Genomic DNA, 21,485 nt, shown 5'->3' with positions numbered 1-21,485 from the left:
TTCTAAATCAGTTTGATTTGACAGATTATTTTTCTGTTTCTCTGCTGCTGTTTTTTCCTTCTAGTGTCTGCATTTCATATTAGAAATATTTTCCCTCTGTAAAAAAAAACCCAAAAAAAACCCCAACCAAGTCTCCTGTGACTCACCAAGTATCTCTTTGCTTGTACAAAAGCATCCCTTTGAGTTTCTGAACCATTTCTGCTGTAGAAAGGAAAAATGAAATTATTTGTCCATTGCCATAATACTGCCATTTGGTTTAAGGACTTATGGTTCTTAGGCATTTAATTCTCAATTTACCAAATTAATAGCGGAATCCTAATTAACAGCAGCTGAGCTGGAAGCTTTCCCTGCATGGCTCACAGCTGTGTCTCATATCATACCTGCTCCAAAGCAAAGGACATGCACAGAATCATGTTCTGAATGCCCTCTGCTAAGGCCCAGACAGGAAAACTCCATACAAATACAAGGATTTGAGAGACAATAATCTAAATTTTCCTTGCTTTCCCATCAGGTAACTCAGAGCATGAACCAACACTGAATGTGGCCATTGTAAGAATTTTCTGCTATTTTCTTGATCATTCTCTCCATGTACATTTGAATAATTGCCTCTGGTAAGGGCATCCCAGGGAAAGAAGTGACCCCCAAACCCAGCAAGTGCCTGGATTCAGAGGAGGCTGCAGATCCAGCCCTTCTGGCTCGTCCTCACCTGGTGAGTAGAGCTGAGGTTGCTCCATCTGAAGATCAGCTGGGAAATGGTGTTGCATAGTGGGCTGTAAAAATGAGTGCCATCCTGAAGTCTGATTGCCAGGGGATGCTGAACCCACAGAGCAGTGGTGTGTTTGTGCAGGGTGGCACTAGAAAGGGCAGTGCCCAGGCTCAGCACAGGCACAGGACAGGAGATTGACAGAGGGAATCATCTTTAAGGTCTCACTTGAACGATCAATCTGGAACCACTCACCCAAACGTGCTGGATGCCACTGGCTGTCCTGCACCACACTTACTCTTGCCAGTTCTCACCATTCACATATTACATGGCTCATTTCAATACTGTATTTCTTGCAGCACATTCCCTGAGGTTGTGGTTTAACTTAATAAAGCATACATAATATGATTCATATGAGATCTTTGATCTGTGTTTTGTTCAACATGTCAGCAGTGGATAAAGTCATTACAGTGTTCTGTTCACTAATGAACCTGCAAAACAGGAAAATAAAAGGGTAATTGTTGCAAGCTTCTGTCCTTATTTTCATTAAGATGGCAAGCTCAACTCAAACTGGAATCTCACAGGTCTCATCCCACTGGCTTTGATAGGGACAGCATCGAGCTGATTAGTTCTCTAAATGAATTCAGTCATAGCTACAGCATTAAAAATTCAGCAAGTAATATTTATGTCCCTGTTGTAGCTTATTTGGTGGGGAAAAACCCCACAGGATTCTTTTTTAAATCCTTGCTCAACTCTCCATGTTAAAATACACATTGCTAAACCAACTTACCTTTCTTGAGGATGCAGATTTGATTTATACTGGGTTTTTTGAGCCACTGGTGCAAGTAAATGATATAAAATGGATAATCCTTGCAGTCAGAGGACCTGAGCTGTGGGTTTGTGCTGTGGGATGAACCAGCTGGGGATGTAACTTGTCACCTTGTTATATGAGGCTGATTTATTCCATGCAGAGCCCATTGTATTATTTTAGGAAACAATATTAACAAAAGCAGGACAAACAATCCCCAATTCCTTAGTACAACATTTTTACAGCATTGAAACCCAGCTGTACAGACATGTTTGACCTGATGGGTGTCTATCTGCAGCTGCTCTTCCAGGAGCTGCTCTTCTGAAGCATCTAGAAAATGTATAATCGGTATGAGGCTGTACAACAAAGGGGATTTACCCTGTGCATTAAACAGGCAGAGGAAAACCTGCTCTTTTCTCTTTCAAATTGTTGGATAAGCAATATAAAATCAGAGCTCTCCTGATCATTCCTAGGGCACTGAAGACATCTGCTGGAAATGGGAATAAACTGCAGTAAGAATGTGCATGACAGAATGAATAAGGAACATTTCTGAGAAGTTTATATTTACACAGTGCCTAAATTGCGCAGCAAATGCTACAATATTTTCCATGTGAAAGTATTATTTGAACATATTTGAATAAATAGCCTGTTTTTTCCTGCTGTTCTTGTTGCCACTGAGGATCAAAATTTCAGTTTCTAAAACCTGCAAGTCTGAATGCAGTCTCTGAATTCCCTTCATCCCTGATGTGTGAGGTCATGCCACAGACATACACAGAAAATACATGGCACCATGTGCTGGCACTGAGGTCCAGGCCAGGTTTCCAGCTTTAAATGGATCTAAGTTGTTTGTAGTTGGATACAGAAGACCACACAAATGTCTTTCCATCTTTACATACAAATCTTGATTACAAACCAATTTTGTACAAATCCTGTTGTGTCTCCAGGTCCTCTTGAAAGAGCTTCCCAGAAAACTGTACAGTCTGTGAGGGAGTGTGGCCCTGCCTCTTGCACATCCCCAGCTGGTCCATCCCCCAGCTCAGGGCCTCTGACTGCACCTGGCTCACAGGAGTGTGGCACAGAGAGGGGATGCTGTACGGGGCTGGAAACACCTTGGAGATGGGCAGGGATCCAGGAGTGTGACATGAGGGTCACATGTAGCCCAAGCACACACAGAGAGGACGTGTCTTTGGCATTCCCCAACTCTACCAGAGGAATCTCCTTTTTCAGGCAGAAAAGAAGGCGAGGAGAAATGGGGATCTGTGTCCCACTCTTCATGACCAACAGGCACTTTCAGGTAATGTTACAGCATGAATTCCTCCAGTTCTGAAGGGTGCTATGTCCAGACCCATAATCCCTCCTTATGAAATCTCCCTAACATGCAGGTGTGTGCACCCTTTCAGGTATAACTGCAGCCGCCTTCTTGCTGATTCCTTCAGCTTTCCTTTAAACACTCCAGGGTTCTCCCAAACATGTAGGGCAGGGGTTGGAATGTCCTGCAATTTCTGGAATGGACTAATCCTACTCATCAAACGCTGCCAGTACCTCAGCCAGGGTCTGGCTGCACCTTAGAATGTGCAGTGACTGCATTTTATACAGACATTAACAAGCTGGCTTTGTGCTGGATAGCTTGAGTGCTATCAGAGAAGAAGCTACAGAACACAGCACAAAAGACACGTTAAGTATCTATTTTGCTCATCTGCACTGGTGGCCTTGCTCTTCTGGCTTCAGCACCCACCCCTGCTGGGTTCCAGGTCCTTAAGGACAGCAGCTCACACGGCAGGAGGATGCTGTGCTGCCTTGTCGTGGCTCTTTCTGCCCACACTAGAATTCTGCAGGAAAAGGCAACTGAGACTTTAAGAAGTCCTCACAGATTTCTGTGTTGTGTTCAGTAAAATTCTAGGAGCAGCTATTGAAAAGACATCCAACAGTAACAGCATATCTGTGTGTGCCCAAACACAGCCATTGGAAGGTAGGAGAGCTGGATGGGAGGGGATGTTACACCAGGGACCTTTCCCAGTGGGCATCCCTCCCAGAGACAAATGCTATTTCTGACTGGACATACTGGGCCATTGGTGAAAATTACACCTATACAGGTTAGTTTTTCATTTCCACTCTCAGCATCCTTGTGTGAGCATTGTCCAGTAGCTGATGTGTGGTTTGCATTTCCATCCCAGCACGTGGGCAGGGATATGCACAGAGCATGGAAGTAGGGCATGGTGCAGGATTTGTCCTCCCCCTTCCCCAGCCCCCAGCAAGCCAGGGCTAATTCCCACTGCTTGAGTTTGCCTGCAGAGACAAGCAGACATCTCCCAGGCAGTTACATTTAGGTTTTTTTTTTTTTCCTTCTTGACTAAGCAGCTGAAAACTCTGTTTACATTTTAAAGAATGGTGGTTTATTTGGGCTACATCCCAAGTTTTCCAAGCCTGGGGCCTGGCACAGGAGCTGATTATGCCTGTGCATGGGGACAGTGCCGCTCCTAAAACACAGTGAAGCAGGGTCAGCTGCTTGCAGCTCCCGTGACTCAAGTTTTGGTTTGGCAAGGCAGTCCTTGAGCAGAACCTTCAAGCCCTTGGTGAAGTGCAGCCACCAAAGGCAGACATGATCATACTCCTGAGAAGTCTGAATTTCCATCCTGATTAGTAAAATCCAACAAACACCTACACATCTCAAAACATAATCCCTGCTCTGCCTGGCCCTCCTGGCTGCGTGCATAGCTGCACTGTTGGAAACCTGCTGTGAACCTGTGGATGTGCAACTCAGGCTGCCTGGAGAGTTTCACAGTGCCTAAACCAAGGCTTTGTCCAAATCAGTTGGTCTGGCACACATAAGGATGAGCAGAACCTGGTGAGATCATGTTAATGTGAGGCTGTGAAACCTCATAATAGGGAGGCTATGATGATCAAAACCGAAATATTTAAAAGGAGAAATTAAATGCTCGGATGTCTTCAGGTCTTTTCCAGGAAGGTAAAAAGTCAGCACACATTACAGGAGAAAAAATAGCACAACAGGTAATTTGTGTTTACAAAAGAGAAAGAGATACATTCTCACACATATCCCAAGGGCTGAAAGAGCTGAGCTGCTGCCAGGAATTTCCAACATGGAAACTTTGCCAAGTCCACAGGAGTAGCATTTTAAAAGACCCCATTCAACTCTTCTATTTACACCTGGACTGCAAAGAAACTGATTTAAATTTTCTCCTAGACCCCCTTATCTTTAGAGATGCCAGAGTCAGCTGATCTTTAAAAGGTCTCTTTTTTGAGAGGGATTGTGGTTTGCTCTCTATGCACATTTCACATATCCAGCAAAACATTTATCTCTAAATAAGTATCTATTTCTTTGGGGTCCTTCCTGACTAAAAAACCAAGCAATGACAGGCAGAAAAACCCTGTGCACCTTCTTATCTTTGCAGCTAAAGGCCTGAAGTAAAAACAATTTGGCAACTCTGTAATTTCTTTGATATACCTGAACACCATAAGAAAGGACCTGTGTCAGTCCAGAGTGTCAGTGCATTGGACAGGAAACCAAAAGAGCTCATTGGCTTTTCTCGCATTGCTTTGTATAGATTTGGTGAATCTCTTCTGAATTCTGAGTCTCTCTGGCTTTGACAAGCTGTGTTTTCTCTGCTTTACAACCTATAATCCATATCCAGTGCCATTACAAGAGAATGAAAGGAATACAGGTGAGATGATTTGGTCACACAGACAAGATGATGCTATTTCTCTTAAATATGTGTGATAGATGTTAGACAAGTCTTTCTGCTGCATTTTGCAAATAATTTCCCCTCCTCTTTGCTTGCTGAGACCCAGCTGTGAGATGCTTTGTGACAAAAACTCCAAAATAAGAGATAAAAAGCACTTATTCCAGAAGCTTAAAACACTGTCCTGATTCATCTTTTCAGTTCACATACATTATTATATCTCAAATTTCTTCTTTTTTTGAAGCTTGTATTTACAGCATGGGAATTGAAAAACACTGGACCTGTAGGTAATAACAGCTCCATTTAGACCCGGAAAACACCATGCTGAGAAGCAGATTTATTGATCAATCATTATCAACCCACAGTGCCAAGGTGAGGCATGTTCTTGGGAGAGCAGAATCACATATCTAAGGAAGATGTGAATGCCCTCATTTCAAAACTCACTGACACTCAGTGCAGGTCACTGGTGGGCAGCCTGGTTCTGCAATAAACCTGGAACCACCTTTAATTCTGCTAGAGCAGATCTCTTGTACCCAGCAAACTTCCTTTCAAAACACCAAATTAGCATGACAGGAAAAAACTTGAACCAATGGCAAAACCCCAAAATATCATTAGTAAGTTTCACAAAACCTCACATACCATAAGGCTAGCCCTTCTCTTTTCTAAACACAGTTTGCTTGTACAAATTTCCCCAAAATAACTTTGGTGTTGGGATGTCAGCCATGATTCTGCCTCATACCTCTTTGGACTGAGATCAAATCCTTAAGCAAGACTTTGCAAGACTTTTCAAGGCCAAAGAAACCAAGCATACAGTAATTTTCCAAGCACAACATAACCCTTGACTAGGAGAGTTTGCAAAATTTACTACATTAAATTAAAACAAAAATCAACCAGTGGATCCCATTTACCCAAGACAGTAATAAAAATGGACATATCAGAGGTGATAAACCTTTTATTAACCTTTGTATTATCTACTTTTATTGACCATTCTGGCTCTTCAGGTTGCCCCAATTGCAATTCCTTGGCCTGGTAACAGTTCTGATCAGTTTTCATTTTCTCTTTATACTCTCAGTAGAAGGGGCAAATAATTACTCACCTTCATGGCTTTATTTTCCTAAAGCTGAGCTGAATTTTCTAGAACTGAAATTCTGCAAGAAAAATGGAGTTTGCCCTGATCCCTGGAGCAAATACAGCCCATCCATTTCCCATTTGGTCAAACATCCCCCAGCACAACTAGCTCTGAAGCACAAGGGGACTGTAGGGCTCAGTAAAACACGGGCAATCTACTGGCAGCTGGGAGCAGTTCACTTCCCAACAGACTGAAGCACTAAATCTTTTTAAAGCTATTTTTTACAAATGCTGTTGTACTTCTGCAACCAGACCTATTTCAGGAGCTCAGCATCCAGTCCTCATCTCACACTGGCTTCTCATACTCTGTGCCCCATTGCATGTTCTTTCCACAAACCCAGGGATGGATGAGAAAGGAGAGGAAAAAACAGCTGTATGAAGACTTTTCCTGAGCCAGTTTACAGGAGCATATAAAGGTAGAACTGTCTCTGAAGAAAACAGTTTTTACCTTGAAGAGTCTCTGTGGAGAAACAGAAAAAAGCCTTTTACCAAAGGATGTTTGTGTTCTGAATGGTCTGGTTGTCTGAAAGCAAATGGAATGAGGTGGGGAGATGGGAGCCAAAACCCCAGGTGCCACTGCAGCATAGCAGCTCTGGCTTTTGCAAGATGTTTCTTATCAGACAGAGCACTTCAGGAGTGCCTCAAAGTGAACTAAGCACTTCAAGACACAATTCTGTCTGTATGCACAAGTTCTACTATAGTGCTGTAAACAAAAAAAACACACTTCCATCCGAGTCTGGATGCAGCTCTAAAGATATGAGAATATTTATTCTTGTATCATATATTCTGATACAGAAAGTGGAGTAACTTGTTTCAGGAAAAATTACTTCTATCAGTATATAATAGTAGTCACTCCCTGAGCTATATCACCTTGCTGTAACTGTGCCAGTAAAAGAAAAATTCCACCTCTAAATGACATTATAATGCTTGTTTCAAGCCCATACACAGCCCAGGTACTCACTTCAGGGAGCCTCCTGTGTGGCACCATTTCCTCAGTAGCACTGCGAGGTTATGCCTTCTCAGCAGCATATTTTGACTGTTCTCTGGCTCTCCTTCCCACACACCGTATACAAAAAGTTAAACCTGCTTCCTCAGTTGCTATAGGTTAGTCATAAGTGTGGAAACTGTTATTTGGGTACTCCAGAGGAATTCTAGCCCCTATCTCCTTGTGGTCTATCCCAGCAGCTGCAAGGGCAGCTTTGTGATGCACTTTTAAGGAGTGAAATCCAGCTGAGCTGCTTGCAGGCTGGCAAAATGGTCAGAGAGACTACTGAATGAGGGGGATTAAGCTTTCAAAACAGAATTTCAACTCTGTTCTTGAAAGGACATTACATGGCATACTCCAAAAAAGCAGTTTTTTCACTCACGCTCTTGGCCAAGAACTGCCAGAATACCAAATCTGTGTTTTCTTTATCCCTCCATTTCTAGTGACTTGTATGCTGCCTCAGTAGAGTACAAATCTTTCTCTGTCAGACTCATTTCATAGGAAGAAAAGAAGCCTGTGTTAGCAAGCTCAAGTTCCTTGGGGCAGGAACAAATCCATTCTGGTACTGGGACCTTGAACACACACTAAAAGGCTTGTTGACCCAGCTACTGGCCCAGCCTCTCCCAAAGCCTGTGAGACAGTTAAGCTCCACATGAAACAGCTCCAGGGGTTTGCAGCTCCCTTATCAAGGCAACCTGAAATTAGCACAGTTTAATTTGTCAGGTTGAAAGCTGCAGTGGTTTAGGATCAGCTTCATGTGCAAATCCACAAGATCTGAGAAGGCACCAACTGAAAAACTAAGTGGAAGCAGTTATTGATTCAGCCATCTGCCCTTAATTAACTTACATTGATGCCCCAATACCACTGGAATAAAATATGGATCAAGAGTGAGCTTAGGGCTTGTTCTAAAGGACAGATTAAATCCTGAACTAGACCCTTGCAAAGCTCCTTGCTTTCCTCTCTGCCAGCTCAGATTTCAGTTCCTGGTGTGTTAGTTGGAATGTCAGCCCTTTCCACATTTACCATGGACTGAAATTTGCAGCTGTGTGAGATTTTTCGGGCAGTTCTGGGTGGGTGGGACCCACAACAGCCATGTATGGTGTGCTGTGCTCCAAAATAGCTCTGAGGACTGAGCAATGTTGATCCAGAGGTTTCCTGACACAATGGATGTTAATACTTCAATATTTTGGAGCAGGACCACTGGAACTAAGTTTTTTCCTATCAGGATGCATTTATGGAAAGTTTCTTAGCTAATGATTAAGAGATAGCTGCTAGTTACAGACTGTGAGAATACAGGGAGCTGTTTAAAGGTGTCCAGAACAGACAGGGCAGCTGTGGTTTGTGCTGTAAGTACTGAAGTGTCTTAGTGGGGGTTGGAAAAATCCAGTCAGTATTCATGCAGTACACCAGCATGTTCCTAAATCCCAGCTTTCTTTTAATAAACTAGTAAGTCTCCTGATCTTAAAGTCCTGATAAAAAAAGTGTCAGCAATGTGAGCAGAATGTAATCAAGGCAGAGACGGCAAAGGGATGTCAGGAAGAACAGCTCTGAAGGGCATGAACTGCCCCAGCCAGCACCCAGCAATGGCTTTGGTGTCAATATTTTAAACAAACCCTCTCTTAGTGGGGGAAAAAGAAAAGGAAAAAAGAAAAAGTGTGATGTATGGGAATCTTTTTGTGACAATTTCATTTGTTCACCAGAATCAGAGAGAGGTTCTATTTCATACAGCAATCCCAGTTAATGGCAGCCCCACAGAAGTCCACAGAGCCCAAGGGCAAATGAAAGAGATTCGAACTCAGAAAGTTCTCCAGAGTCCAGGGAGACACTGTCCTGCTTCAAGCACCTTGTGTTTTACTCTTCCACTGACCCTACGGTCAGGACTTGGGAACCTTTGGGAGAGCATAGCTACCTTTTGTTCCCCTGACTAGACCCTGCTGATGCTGTTCTCAACCAGAAATGCAGTCATATCTATCAGGCATTTATTGACTCTTCATAAAACAATAAATGCACTCCTCACATAGTGTGATTTTAATGTAAATACATAGATAAATAAAACACAGATAAACATCTGTGTGGGTCTGTAGTTGCAGTGTTTGCATTTACTTAGGGAGCGGCATCCTGGTTTTGCTTCAGTGGAAGGTGATGGCCACTGTCATGACTTAACCAGCTTGGGGCAGAGCCATGCTGGGTGAGCCTCTGACACTTGTGGAAATCTTCTGGCTACCTCTCCTCAAAGCTGGCAGTGCACAAGCATCTGGCTTTCCATCCATTTTGGCATCAGTGTTAGAACAGGAGATGTGGCACTTACAGGTGAGGTAATCAGTGCAGTGTTCAGGACTGGTACAGCTGAACTCAGAATGGAAACAGGAGTTTCAGACGGGATGTGAGAACAAGGGAGCGTCTTATGCTACAGCCAGCTAAAGTATTACACACATTTCGTAAGCAAGGAGTCCAGCCAAGCCTGTCACCACACTTTATAAACCTGACCTCAGGCAGTCCCCGCTGAGATGGGTCTGTGGGACCTGCTCTCAGAGCTGCTGAGGGGAATCTCTTCAAGATCCTACTAAGGGTCCTTCAAAGAGACATGGCACAAACTGGACTTACGATTTTTCTACTCATCAGCTTACTACTGCTGGATCAGACCATCAGCCAGGCTTCCAAACTCAAAGCCAGGAAGCACAGCAAACGTAGAGTGAAAGGTACTGGGTCTGAACTGGGAGGAGGGATAGAAACATACAAACTATGCAAATTTACTGTGTACTTTAAATAGCATTGCATGAACCAGAAACTAACACTACACAAATGCTTATTTATAAAGCACACTTGAGTCTATATTATCTGTGTGTTTAAAATATTTTTATGTGAGTTAGCAAAGCCACAAATAAGGTGCCAGAATGAGTTATGGAAATAGAGCTGTATAACAGCAGCAAATGCATTGCTCTGTTATGGCTGTTCACCTCCATCAACATTATTTAGAACTCACAGGTTACAGCTGAGAGAGGACTCCGGCTGATCATTCTTAGTTATGTAGCTATATTGACTAAGATCAGAAAAATGGAAATTAATATATAAGGGGGAAACAAGCAGAAGTATTCAGTCTCCAAGAGTTATTGTTCAGATTTTTGTACCATTTCCTAATTTTAACACAATGAATGTCTACTATTTGTGGAATATTATGCCACCTGTGTGAAAAGTACTGTGAAATAGCAAGTCAAACCAACTAGCAGGTCAACATCAAAGAATTAGCAGGAAAAGATAAAGCATCAGTTCCAACAGCAAAGCTTGCAGAGTAAATACAAAACCACAGAATATTGTTTAGAAATGGCTCTGTATTGAATTTAAAGACTTATTTCTAATAAAAGTGGGTATGATGGAGGCTACACTAATGGCAAATACTTGAACTCCTAGTCAATTAAAAAACTGTGGCTTTGATAAAGCCATTGTGCAAGAAGATTTTGCTGCTCTGGAGCTGTTGAGCTTTTGACAGGGTACCTTTCCTTCTCGGAGCAGGGTAAGAGAGCAGAGGAGGCTGCTGTTCTGCTGAGTTCTTTATTTCATAGCCTCACAGCTTTCTTGAAGGCAGAGTTCAAGGGGGTTACATGATAAAGCCAAGCAGCAGCAGCAACAGCAGGCAGAAAACAGCTGCTTCTATATGTTCTATACGCTCCATATACTCTATACTCTATATGCTCTATACACTATACACTATGTATTTTTTCTTACAGAAGTGTGGATTATATTTATTAATTGACCAATGAAATTAACACACTATTCTAGTTTTCCTTTCCTTAACCTATCCTAGTCTAATTCTAACAGTCATAAGCCTTACACAAGTGTTACCCAGGTATTACACAGATTGGTGTGTACAGTTTCTATCAGCTCTTACTGTTCATGTGAACACTCAATCTAAAAAATGGAAACAGTGTAATTCTATCTATATTTTGTCTAAAGTAAAAAATTCTGTGAAAAGGTAACACTGCTGCAGCAAGAACTGTGTTTAAGATCTCTGCTACAGCTTTTTAATGTTTAAGGCACTCAGCATATATTTCTAGTGAAGTTAAAAATCTATATTTCTATTTCACTTTGGTGTAGCTTCATGTATCTCAGCTTGTCCAGAGGTTTTAATTCAATGCCTGTGCTTTGGCTTCCATCTGGGCTTGAGTCCAGAGAAGCTTTCACTCCAACATGGAGCACTCCCTTCTCCCCTGGAATCTCTAGGGTTTCAAGCTTGGGGTCCTAAGGACAGGCTGCTACACATCTTTTGTGCCAGCAGAGAGAAGAACAGATTGGAGAACTGGGAATTCTGCCTTGGGGAAGCAGGAAACCCTGAAAGACATTACGTTGATTAAAAAACCCAAAAAAACCCAAACAAAACAAAACAAAAAAAAAAAAGATGACACAAAAATGGAGTTATGTACAAATTAGCTTCTTTTCCTGTCCCACCATATTCTTGGTGCTTTTGTAAATGCTACAAAATGCTGATTCAGAGTGAATTTGCATGACTCAAGTCCCCAGGCCCTCTCTATACTGAGGCAGAGAGGAAGGCTAATCCTGGGAAGTGGAGATTGCAGCTCAAAAAGCACATCTGCAACATTCAGACTGTCAAGTTGTGTTTTATTTGTTGTTCCTCCCTCTGCTAAAACAAGAGTTTTGTGAAACTTTCATGCTCACAGAAATAACATTTCTTTGAAGAACACAACTTATGTCCTGTTGTTTTTTGTATGTCACATCCATACACCAGAGTGTACAGGTTCAAAAGAAAAAGGGACATTTTCTGTAAATTAGATACCAGCTCACTAAACAATTATTAGCTGCAACAATCCATGATTTTCAAACAGTTTTTACGGCAAAATCCATGATAAAATATGAGAATGAAAGGTAAAGGTGGGTTCTTCCTGTTTTTTATAGGAATCCTAGAGGCATGTTAAGGGCAAGTATTTAAAAATAATCAAAATGCATCTCAGCAATGCAGCAACCCATGATATTTTGAAACAGCTTTTAACATGTAATTTTAATTTTGTCTGTGTGTGTGCGTATCTGTTAATTTCTGTATATTCCTTTTGTGTAAGAAAAAGATGACCTGAAGACCCAGATTGACAAACTGTGGCGAGAAGTAAATGCTCTGAAGGAAATACAAGCACTCCAGACAGGTAAAGCAGTTTATACCGGTCAGTGGCTTCCAAAAGTTCTCACTGCCTCTCTTCTTCACTCCCATCCCTCTCTTTAACAGGATTTTATGACTGAGGAGTACAGCTCCATAAAGCCATGGTGTGCCAGAGCTGTACCAGACAGACAAGTGTTGAAGGAAGCATTCAAGTAAAATGAGATCTCAGCTAATGGGGAATGAGTAGTGATTCTTCACTGAGAGCAAGAGCTAACCTGGTGCAAGAACTACTTTTGTCTTTGCTATGCACAACTTCAAGCTCTGAGTTTTGTATCATCAAAGGCAGCACATTGAGGGTTCCTGGGTCTAAGAGTTTATGTGGTCAGTGAGTTAAGTGCCCAGCTTTGATACTAGCACATATTCAAATGCGAATGTTGCCATAAAACTTCAAAGTTATATCCACTGTGAGTTCAGAAATATCCTGGACCAATGTGCAGAGTCCTTTAAGTATTTAAATAACCAGATGGAAATTTCCTAACAAAATAAGAAGGGTAAATACACATGCACCTACTAGACAGTTGTGCTTTTTCACAGCTGTTGACACAAAATCTGGCATTTAAACATGTACAAGAGGAAATTACATCATTCTCATGAAACAGAACATATTTTCCTTAGGGATGGAAATATCTGGGTTGTCCAGTTTTATGTCTTGGGTTACATTTAGCTTTTGGGGCTTTACAAAATATTTTTATTTCAAATGTCTTATAAGAAGGCTTTAGAAGTTTCTTAAAAGAGGGAGCCTGTGCTAGACAAGTAACTCTTATTTAAAAGTAATTTTTGTGTTGCTTCCAGAAGGAGCTTGAGCGGAAGCATGCAGTGGCTTAGAAATGAAACCAGAACTGGGAGACTTTCTCTCCTCAAAATTTATTTTGAGCTTTATTCTAAATTTATAACCCACACCGTTCAACTGGAATCCAAATCTGGCAAAAAGACACCTATCACACCCTAGCTCTGACTGTCTTTGTTAATGTGATAATTGAAAAAAGGAGCTCCATTTTCAGCTTATGGACATTTCCAGGACACACCTTAAAAATCTGGTTTCTTCTTTTGCTTGAACTTTCTGGGTCTCCTTTCTACATAGAGTGAAATGTGAAATGCTGCCACATACCATTTTGCAGCACATACTTTCTCCCTAAAGACATCCAGACCTTATCATTGCTGAAGTAAAGTCTCTCTGATCTTTCTCATAAATATAAATGTGTTAAAGCCTTCCACATTTAATAAATATGTTCATTACTTCTCTTTGACCTTTGGAAGGGTTAAAATTTGAAGGTTAAACCTTAATAGAAAATTATGACTGAAAATGCAGCTAAGGAATGCAGTGAATACTACAACTGGAAATACTAAAAACTTGAGACATAGGATGTGGTCCAAAGTGACTTCCATATCCTGTTGATCAGAGACATAATTATTTTTTTACAAGAACAGATGACAGGAATTAGATTATAGAAAACATCAGGACAGAAGATGTACATAAATACAAGATGAGCTTAAGCAAAAAATGAAATAATCTGCAATTAATAACATGCAGGATTCTAAAAATAATTGTCACAGGAGTCTATTCAAGGCCTTTGATACCTTCCTCAGCTCACAAGGAACATTCCACCAAGGAGGGTTCTCTTGTTATCACTGTTTTTCTTGGGAGAATCAGTTTTTCACAAATCTGCATTAGGAGATCTGTAAGGCAAAGTTTAAGGATTCCTTCCAGTGCTCCTGTCCCCACAGACCTCAGGCTGGAACAACCCCAGCAGCAGCTCTGCAAGGCAATTCCAGTGACAGAGAGAGTAGCTGCCAAATTAACCCTCTGGTCTATTTGGACTTTACATCAAGACTTCCCCAGAAGTAAAAGGAAACAGATTTATAAATTCAAATGTTTAGAAGATTGGGTCCAGATTGTCCTGTAAGGTCAGTAATAAGTGTGCACTTTTTAAAAGCACTTACAGATTTAAGTCACTTTGCCTCATTTGAATTTAGAGTTTGAAGGAAGAGACTTTGCTGGAAAATAAATTAATGCCTGTGGATGTGAATATGCAATCTTCTGCAGGTAGAATTACACTTTTATTAATCACACAGAGATTTGTATTATGAATTTCAAATCAATATTTTCCTGGTCAGCAAGACACATTTAATACAACAGTTTTCTGTCCTGCCTTTGCTTGCTGGAAACTGAGCTTAGATAAGGTGTAAAAATTTGCTTTACTTAAATATCACAAATATTAAAAGACATTTACATCTGTCTCGACTATAAAGCCAATACAGATTTCCTGATGACCAGCTTCTATCTGGCAACAATACAAATATCCATACCTCATCCATTCCATCAGTTTCGAGACTGGTGAAATAAGGTAAAACATGCTTGAAAGCAGGACTATTTGGTAAAAGGGGCACTGACAACAGGCGTGGGCTATATTTTAGCAGTCCCTTCCCAAAGGCAGGCTGACGTGCTGACTGCACACAGGCTCCTACATGAACTGGAGCATCAGCAGGTAAGTCTGATCTTACTCCTACTTTCAGACCCACTCTGTGGAGTCAAGAGCCTTTTGCTTGCTGAGGGACTTGTTTGCTCAAGTTTCAACACGCTTTTGGAAAATTATCACTTGAGGAACCATTACTGAAAGCTCCACCCCCCACTTGTACTGAACGTGCAAAATCGTATCTGTTCACAGTGTGCCTTCGTGGGACCAAAGCCCATAAGAAGTGCTACCTCATGTCAGAAGGCACCAAACATTTCCATGAAGCCAATGAAGACTGCATAGCCAAGGGTGGGACACTGGCTATCCCGAGGAATAACGATGAAACGAACATTCTTCGAGATTACAGCAAGCAAAGCGCGCCCCAAGTGTCCGAGTTCTGGCTGGGTGTCACTGACATGGTCAATGAAGGGAGGTTTGTTGATGTCAATGGCATGGCTCTGCAGTACTTCAACTGGGACCGTGCCCAGCCCAACGGGGGCAAGCGTGAAAACTGTGTCTTTTTGTCTCAGTCATCCCAAGGCAAGTGGGTGGATGAAGTTTGCCGCACTGCCAAGAGATACATTTGTGAATTCCTGATCCCATAATTACACACACAAAAGACCACGGCCATGTTTTGGGTTATCAACACAGAGTTTTGCTTAGTAACCCCTCCCACACAGAGTGGCGAGTTAACAGTATCCCTCTCCTGCATTGAACTCACTCTTTACTAAAACACAAGTTTTCTCTGTTAATTTATTTTCTATTCAGATGCTAAAAATGTTTAGTGAGTACTCTCATCATGTACAGGGATATATATTACGTTTTGGCCTACATTATATCATATTTTGGCGTATTATTTCAGCCTGATGTCTGGGTGGCTGGATTTCACCTTTTATTTCTGTACTTTAATTACAAAATACTGCTGCATGGTAACCCTTTCCAATATGAGGTGTAGGGATCCTCTCAGTTCTAAAGTTTAAGAGGAACTTTGGGACTATGTGAGCTCCTGTGAAAACAGCAATCATCCTTTATAGAGTTTAATTGGATGGATCTGTGGCCAAGAGTTTTACCTATGGGTTAAGAGTGCTGAATGAAACAAAAATCTGATGTTAATTATTTAAATACATGCAGTCCACAGTGATACACTGCTGGAAAAAAGGGGGGTAGCTGGTTTAAAACATCAGTTAGTCTAGACATGTTTGCCTCTAAATGTCTCAATTATGATTAAATATTAGATGTCATTTGGAACATTCCCATAGAATAAAGCAACCTGGGACTAGATCACACTCTGCTGTGTGAAGCCTTGCTAAGCCTTGTCTCCTGCAGGCTCAGACACACTGCCATTTACAGCCGCTGCCTGAAAGCCCTGCGAGGGAGACAGGAGCCCCTTTCTGGCACAGCATTCCCACTCACTCACCTCTCCCATGGGAAGGGCAGCACACCCCAGTGGAACAGAAAAGTGGGGCCAGACTACCATGTGCAAATGTTCCCAATTTAACACCTGACATTTGAAAATGAAGTAAAACACACTGGCTGCTTTTGGCTGGTCTGAATCTCCCAACAGAGATTTCCCTTCACGTCATAAATAGCTGTTTCTTCTCTTTTTATTTAAATATTTAAATATATTGCTGCTTGGAGGATAATTCCTATTCCTTATCTATTAAATGTGTGAGGTTTTCTTAAATTATGCAATAAATTCGCAATTACCGGTATTTAATTGTTGTAGTATTTTTGCCAGCTTATGCATCCCTGTGAAGGCCATTTTTTCCTAGGACTTTCCTTGAGGATTCAAAAAGGGCACCTTTTTTCTACTATTGTACTTAGAGGCCACAGGATAAAATTTGGATCTCTGCTGTGTAATACAGCCCAAAAGCTGCATAACATCTAACTACTCAAGGCATCTGTAATGTGTTGTATTTAAATTCATTTTCCAACACTTAATGTACTTGTAAAATTCTGAATTCTCTCATTTACTCCTGAGTTGAAATAGAGCAGCAAAAACGCCCCAAATATATCCAACTTTCTTTCAAAATCTACCAGCATTTGCTAAGGTTGGGGTAAAAATTTTTGTTACTTTATTTGTACATGATTAAAAGTCTGTATGGCTTCTTAACCTCTGACTTGTCTGAAATAAGTCAGTATCTCAGCATATCCCTACAGCTACAGTCAAACTGAAAATCCACCACAAATTCCAGAACTTGTTTAACTGGCACAGGACTATGTATTCATAGGCTGTTTTGCTGGGGTACCTATTATAAAGAATGTGAGCCACTTCATGCGGTTTCCCCACCAGGTGTAAACTTATCACATAAAATCTCGTTTTTTAAAAAACACTTTCTGGGTGATCCTGTAAGAAAGCATTTATCATCTTGAGACTGGCAATAAGAACAACCCTGATAGTGGATGGTTCTTGTGGAGAATCCAGCTGAGTTCTCGGGATCAGCCCAGATTACATTGCAGAATCCTGGAATGAACATGGAACTCCTGAGATCAGAGACTGTTAAATAACAAAGAAAACATCTTCAGCTTTCTTTTTCATGGAATAGGGATTCCAGCATCAAAATGTTTGTGCCAAGAAAAGCAATTTAAAAGTGAGTAATGAGGGCACATTGTTAACCATTACTCCTAAAAGCTCTATTTTTCATTTTTAAAGGCTGCACAAGTACAGACTATTTTTGGAAGTAACTCTCCCTTCGGTCCCTCTTCAAACCCACAGAATATATATATTCTCATTCAGTAAGGAAAGGTCAACACCTTAAATCAAACATCTTGTGCAGTCAAAGCAAGACTTTCAAGGGAACTCATGACCAGGTTTTAAGGAGTACATTCAGACCCAAGACCCAAGGTCCAACAGCGTTCAACACTCAGTAATTGAGCCCTTTTGAAAATCCAGCTACTTGGTGCCAACATGATATTCTAGCCATTGGAAATCTTTTTCTCTGTGTTTTCCAGGTCGTTATGTACCAATTGAAATGAAATCCAATGTAGCCATTAATTTGCACTTCCATAAATGCTTTTTTTTCTTATTAGATAGTCTTAAAGTTAAGTTAGTAGATTAGACAACTGTGACTGCTTTTTTTGTTGCTGAATTACAGGATCAGTAGGTATCAGGAATGTAAACGAATGCAATGGTAGCCTCTTACTGAATTCAAACTGATTTTCAGGCAGAACAAGAAGTAGCTGGAGGTCCGTGAAATACTGACTTGTCTGTAACATGCACGGGGAAGAATTCCCACAGTCTTACCAAGGAAATAAAGTTATGACTGCAAACCAGATGTGATGTGATGTGCTTCACTGCCATGACAGAGATTCAGCAAGAGATGGAAGGGAAAGCAAGATCAACAGATAAACAGTGTACAGGGAGCCAAAGGGAAATGAGAGGGGTCAGAGAATGACTTATGATACTTCTTTATGCAAATGCATTAGTTAAGCTATTTGAAAATACAAGGTGGATTCAAATCCCTCACAGGTGAAATGTCACCATGTCAACTGTTGATAGCTTAAGCAAAATCAGAATCAGGTCAAGATTTTTTCAGAGTATTTAAAAAATAAGTTTACTGCAGTCCCTACTGCACTAACTTCTCTGACTTTAATGAGTCTTGTTTTCCTTGACATAATTCAGCAGCCAGCCTGTGGAAAAATAGAAACTCCACTCAAGTATTTTTGTAGAATTTAACAGAAATATTGCTTTTCTTTGTAGCAGTAAAGAAAATTCACGAGGATGCTACCAATTCACTGGGATACGGAGCTGACAAGCACATCCCATGCTGCGCTACCTGATTTTGTCTCAAGACTGCTCCAGCCCGAGATTTGAGAGGTTTTGGAGTTGTCAGTGGGTAGTAAAGCCAAACTCTGAACACACAGCTGAGGTTGTTGTGACACTACTGCCCACCTGCAAGCTGCAGTCTTGAAAGCAGATGGCAAGCAGAAAATGGTCTCAGATAAACCCTGACAGCTTCTCTAAATGGTTACATAAAACTCCTAGTAGTGTTAAGTCTGGTTGTGTTAACTGGTAACCCTAAGTGCATTAGGGGTTTTGAGATGAGAGAAGAAATTCTGATAATAGGAAACAAGTTTGATGACACTTCTCTATTGTAGTTTCTTTAGAGCTTGGTGGTTTTGTAAATGAAGTTATATGCTCTTTTTCCAGAGTATTTTCATATGCACTGTAAACTACTATCTTCAAAGAGAAATATGTCATAAAGCAAAGCATTCTGCACTGTAGGTTGGGCACCTGATGAAGGGGTTTTGAAAATCAAAATGGATGAAAATGGTTTGTTAAAGAATAGAAATACAAAATGCAAAGACAGAGAGCTGTCAGACTGCTTCTAGTCCTCAGGACCCACATTTTCAAGCCAATTTTGCCACGTATGAGACACCTCTTCTGGGAGGGTTTCCAAAGTGTCTCAAGTGTTAAAAAAAAAAAAATTACAAACAAGCAACAAGAGGATCCAAGAGCCCAGGCTGTGCCAATGCAGTGCTTGCTGACAGTGAAAGGTGAACTAACATGAACCAGGAAATGTCTGAGACCTTGCCTGGTGCTGCAGGAACTCCACTGCAGAAAACCTCTTGAGCTTCAGCTGCACTTGGAAAGGATTTGCTAAAGGCTCTTCCCTCCCTGGCACTGCTGCCAAGCAAACCAGCAGCAAGATGGAAAGTCAGGGCAGTGGCCCTGAGAGATTCTCAACAGAGACTCCAAAGAGGGTCTAAGGGCATTTAACTCTGGTCAGAAACACCCCATTATCTGCCAAGGCAGAGCAGGCAGTGAGACGGGCACGACCCCGAGGTACTCCAGGAGTGAAAGACACGATTTCACCTCAGAGGAGGCGAGTTCAGAACCCCCAGGGGTGGCAGCCCAGCTCTCCTCAGAGGCAGCTGGGGAGCTGAGCTGCTGGAACAACCATCCAGAGGGCATAGCATGCCCAGCATCTGATGGGATGCACCAGCTGATGCTCCTGCAGGGACAGGGTTTGCTTCCACTGGGGCAGATCCTGCTTTTAACAGCTTCCAACGCAGCAGCACCCCTAAACCAGAAATAACCCTTAGACCTTGTCTGAATCGCCCAAATCCAAGAACAAACCCCAAATCCAGATGCACTTCACACCTGGCAGCACCACACATCTGGCAAACATAGAAACACCCCCAAAAGTTAGGGAGTTTCCCCCCTAACTGGCAGCAACCACCACATCCAGTCACATCCCCAAAAACTGTTGGCAAGCTCCAAACACATAAACACCCCCAAGCCCAGAGACACTTCTTAAACCTGCCAACAGTCCTGCAAGTCCAGAAAGATCTACCAGAGACATCACTGAACCAGGCACCTTCCCCCAGGCCAGGAAGCACCCCAAAGCTGGCAGCACTGCCCGGCAGGCTGAGGCTGTGCCATGTCCTCCACCCAGGCTCCCCCATCCAGCCAGGACAGGGAAGGGACTGTCAGCCCTGGGGAAGAAGGGAATCCACCAGTCCCATGCCCTAACACTGCCTTCAAGAAAAGCAGAGGATGACTGACAAATGAACGCGGGATCACCCAGTGCACGTGAAAAGACTTTACTGTGCTGGGTGAGATGGCCCAGCACTTGGAGCTAGCAGATAGCTGGTCCTAAGGTGGCTTTCTGGACGGCTGTAGGGCTTTTTCTCCCGCCGTTGCTGCCGCAGGAGGTGCCGGGTCCGTATGGGGCCAAACTGGGAGCAGCTCTCCGTCTTCATGGCCGTGGTGCAAGGGGACTCCACCCTGGCAGGGTCCTGCTTCGCCATTGCCAAATGGGACAGGGTAGTGGCGAGCAGTTGAAGAGCCTCTACAACGGAGAGGGAACAGCGGGACACATGCGAGACCTTGGAGTCTCTGCAACACCCTCCTCCCTCAGCAGCCCTGGACAAGCTCCTTCCTCAGCAGCCCTCTCGTCACCTTTGCAGGTCACACTGACACCCAGCATCTCTTAAAGCTTTAATACTGGCTTTGGTAATGATGTCACAGTAGCTGGTGTGACATCACCACTGCCCATCTGTGTGCACCACATGGCCCTAGTTTGGGACAGGAGGCCTTGTGTGTGCTGACAGGGACCTCGGCAATATCTGGCATGGCTCAATGGGGAGCACAGGGACAGGACCAGCTGCGGGGGATGTGGAGAGCAGTGAGAGTGGAGACCAGGATGTACCACGCAAAGAACTGGGGACTTCAAAAAGTTTGGGGCTTGGCAACATGCAAGTGTGGCATGAGACCATGCAGCAAGCAAGGGCCCACGATGGCAAATAGTACCCCTGCTTGATAAACTTAGGTGCCAGCAGCTCACTGCGTGTGGAGTGCTGGTGGCTGCTCTCTGGACCAGGTGTGTCAGGCAATATAACCAGTCCTGGAGGATGCAGAGTCAAAGCTGGAGGGACAGGGGGAGGCACTTCGCAGCGTGCGCCGGGCAGAGATGCCCCATGCAAGCGTGATGCGGGGCCGTCTGGGCAACCCCAGGGGAAAGGGACACCCGTGCCCTCCTGCCGTGGGCTGTTGGACACACTGTACTGGGCACCGCGAGCGGCGACACGCCCCTGCGGCGA

The 21,485-nt window shown here is 42.6% G+C and overlaps 2 protein-coding genes across 6 annotated transcripts in view; one reads left to right on the top strand and one right to left on the bottom strand.

The window, feature by feature from the left end:
- The window catches only part of TDRD12 (tudor domain containing 12), a 56,652-nt gene that overhangs the window by 8,722 nt on the left and 26,445 nt on the right, over nucleotides 1–21,485 (bottom strand). For 3 of the 5 annotated variants that reach the window (XR_001864194.1, XR_001864196.1, XR_001864193.1), the window contains exon 27: nucleotides 147–1,194. The gene's annotated coding sequence lies outside the window, so the exon portion shown is untranslated. The remainder of the gene's footprint in view (nucleotides 1–146; nucleotides 1,195–21,485) is intronic. The other 2 variants (XR_001864197.1, XR_001864195.1) reach the window with 1 other exon arrangement.
- On the top strand, nucleotides 1,201–18,212 carry CLEC3A (C-type lectin domain family 3 member A). Its single transcript, XM_008638820.2, has 3 exons — nucleotides 1,201–10,021; nucleotides 12,392–12,472; nucleotides 15,153–18,212. Exons 1-3 carry the CDS (start codon nucleotides 9,907–9,909, stop codon nucleotides 15,542–15,544), a joined length of 588 nt encoding a protein of 195 aa, XP_008637042.1. The 5' UTR covers nucleotides 1,201–9,906; the 3' UTR covers nucleotides 15,545–18,212.

The sequence above is a fragment of the Corvus brachyrhynchos genome, unplaced genomic scaffold (assembly GCF_000691975.1).
Source record: "Corvus brachyrhynchos isolate BGI_N302 unplaced genomic scaffold, ASM69197v1 scaffold26, whole genome shotgun sequence".
Classification (NCBI taxonomy): domain Eukaryota; kingdom Metazoa; phylum Chordata; class Aves; order Passeriformes; family Corvidae; genus Corvus; species Corvus brachyrhynchos.
This window is presented reverse-complemented; position numbering and strand designations above follow the sequence as displayed.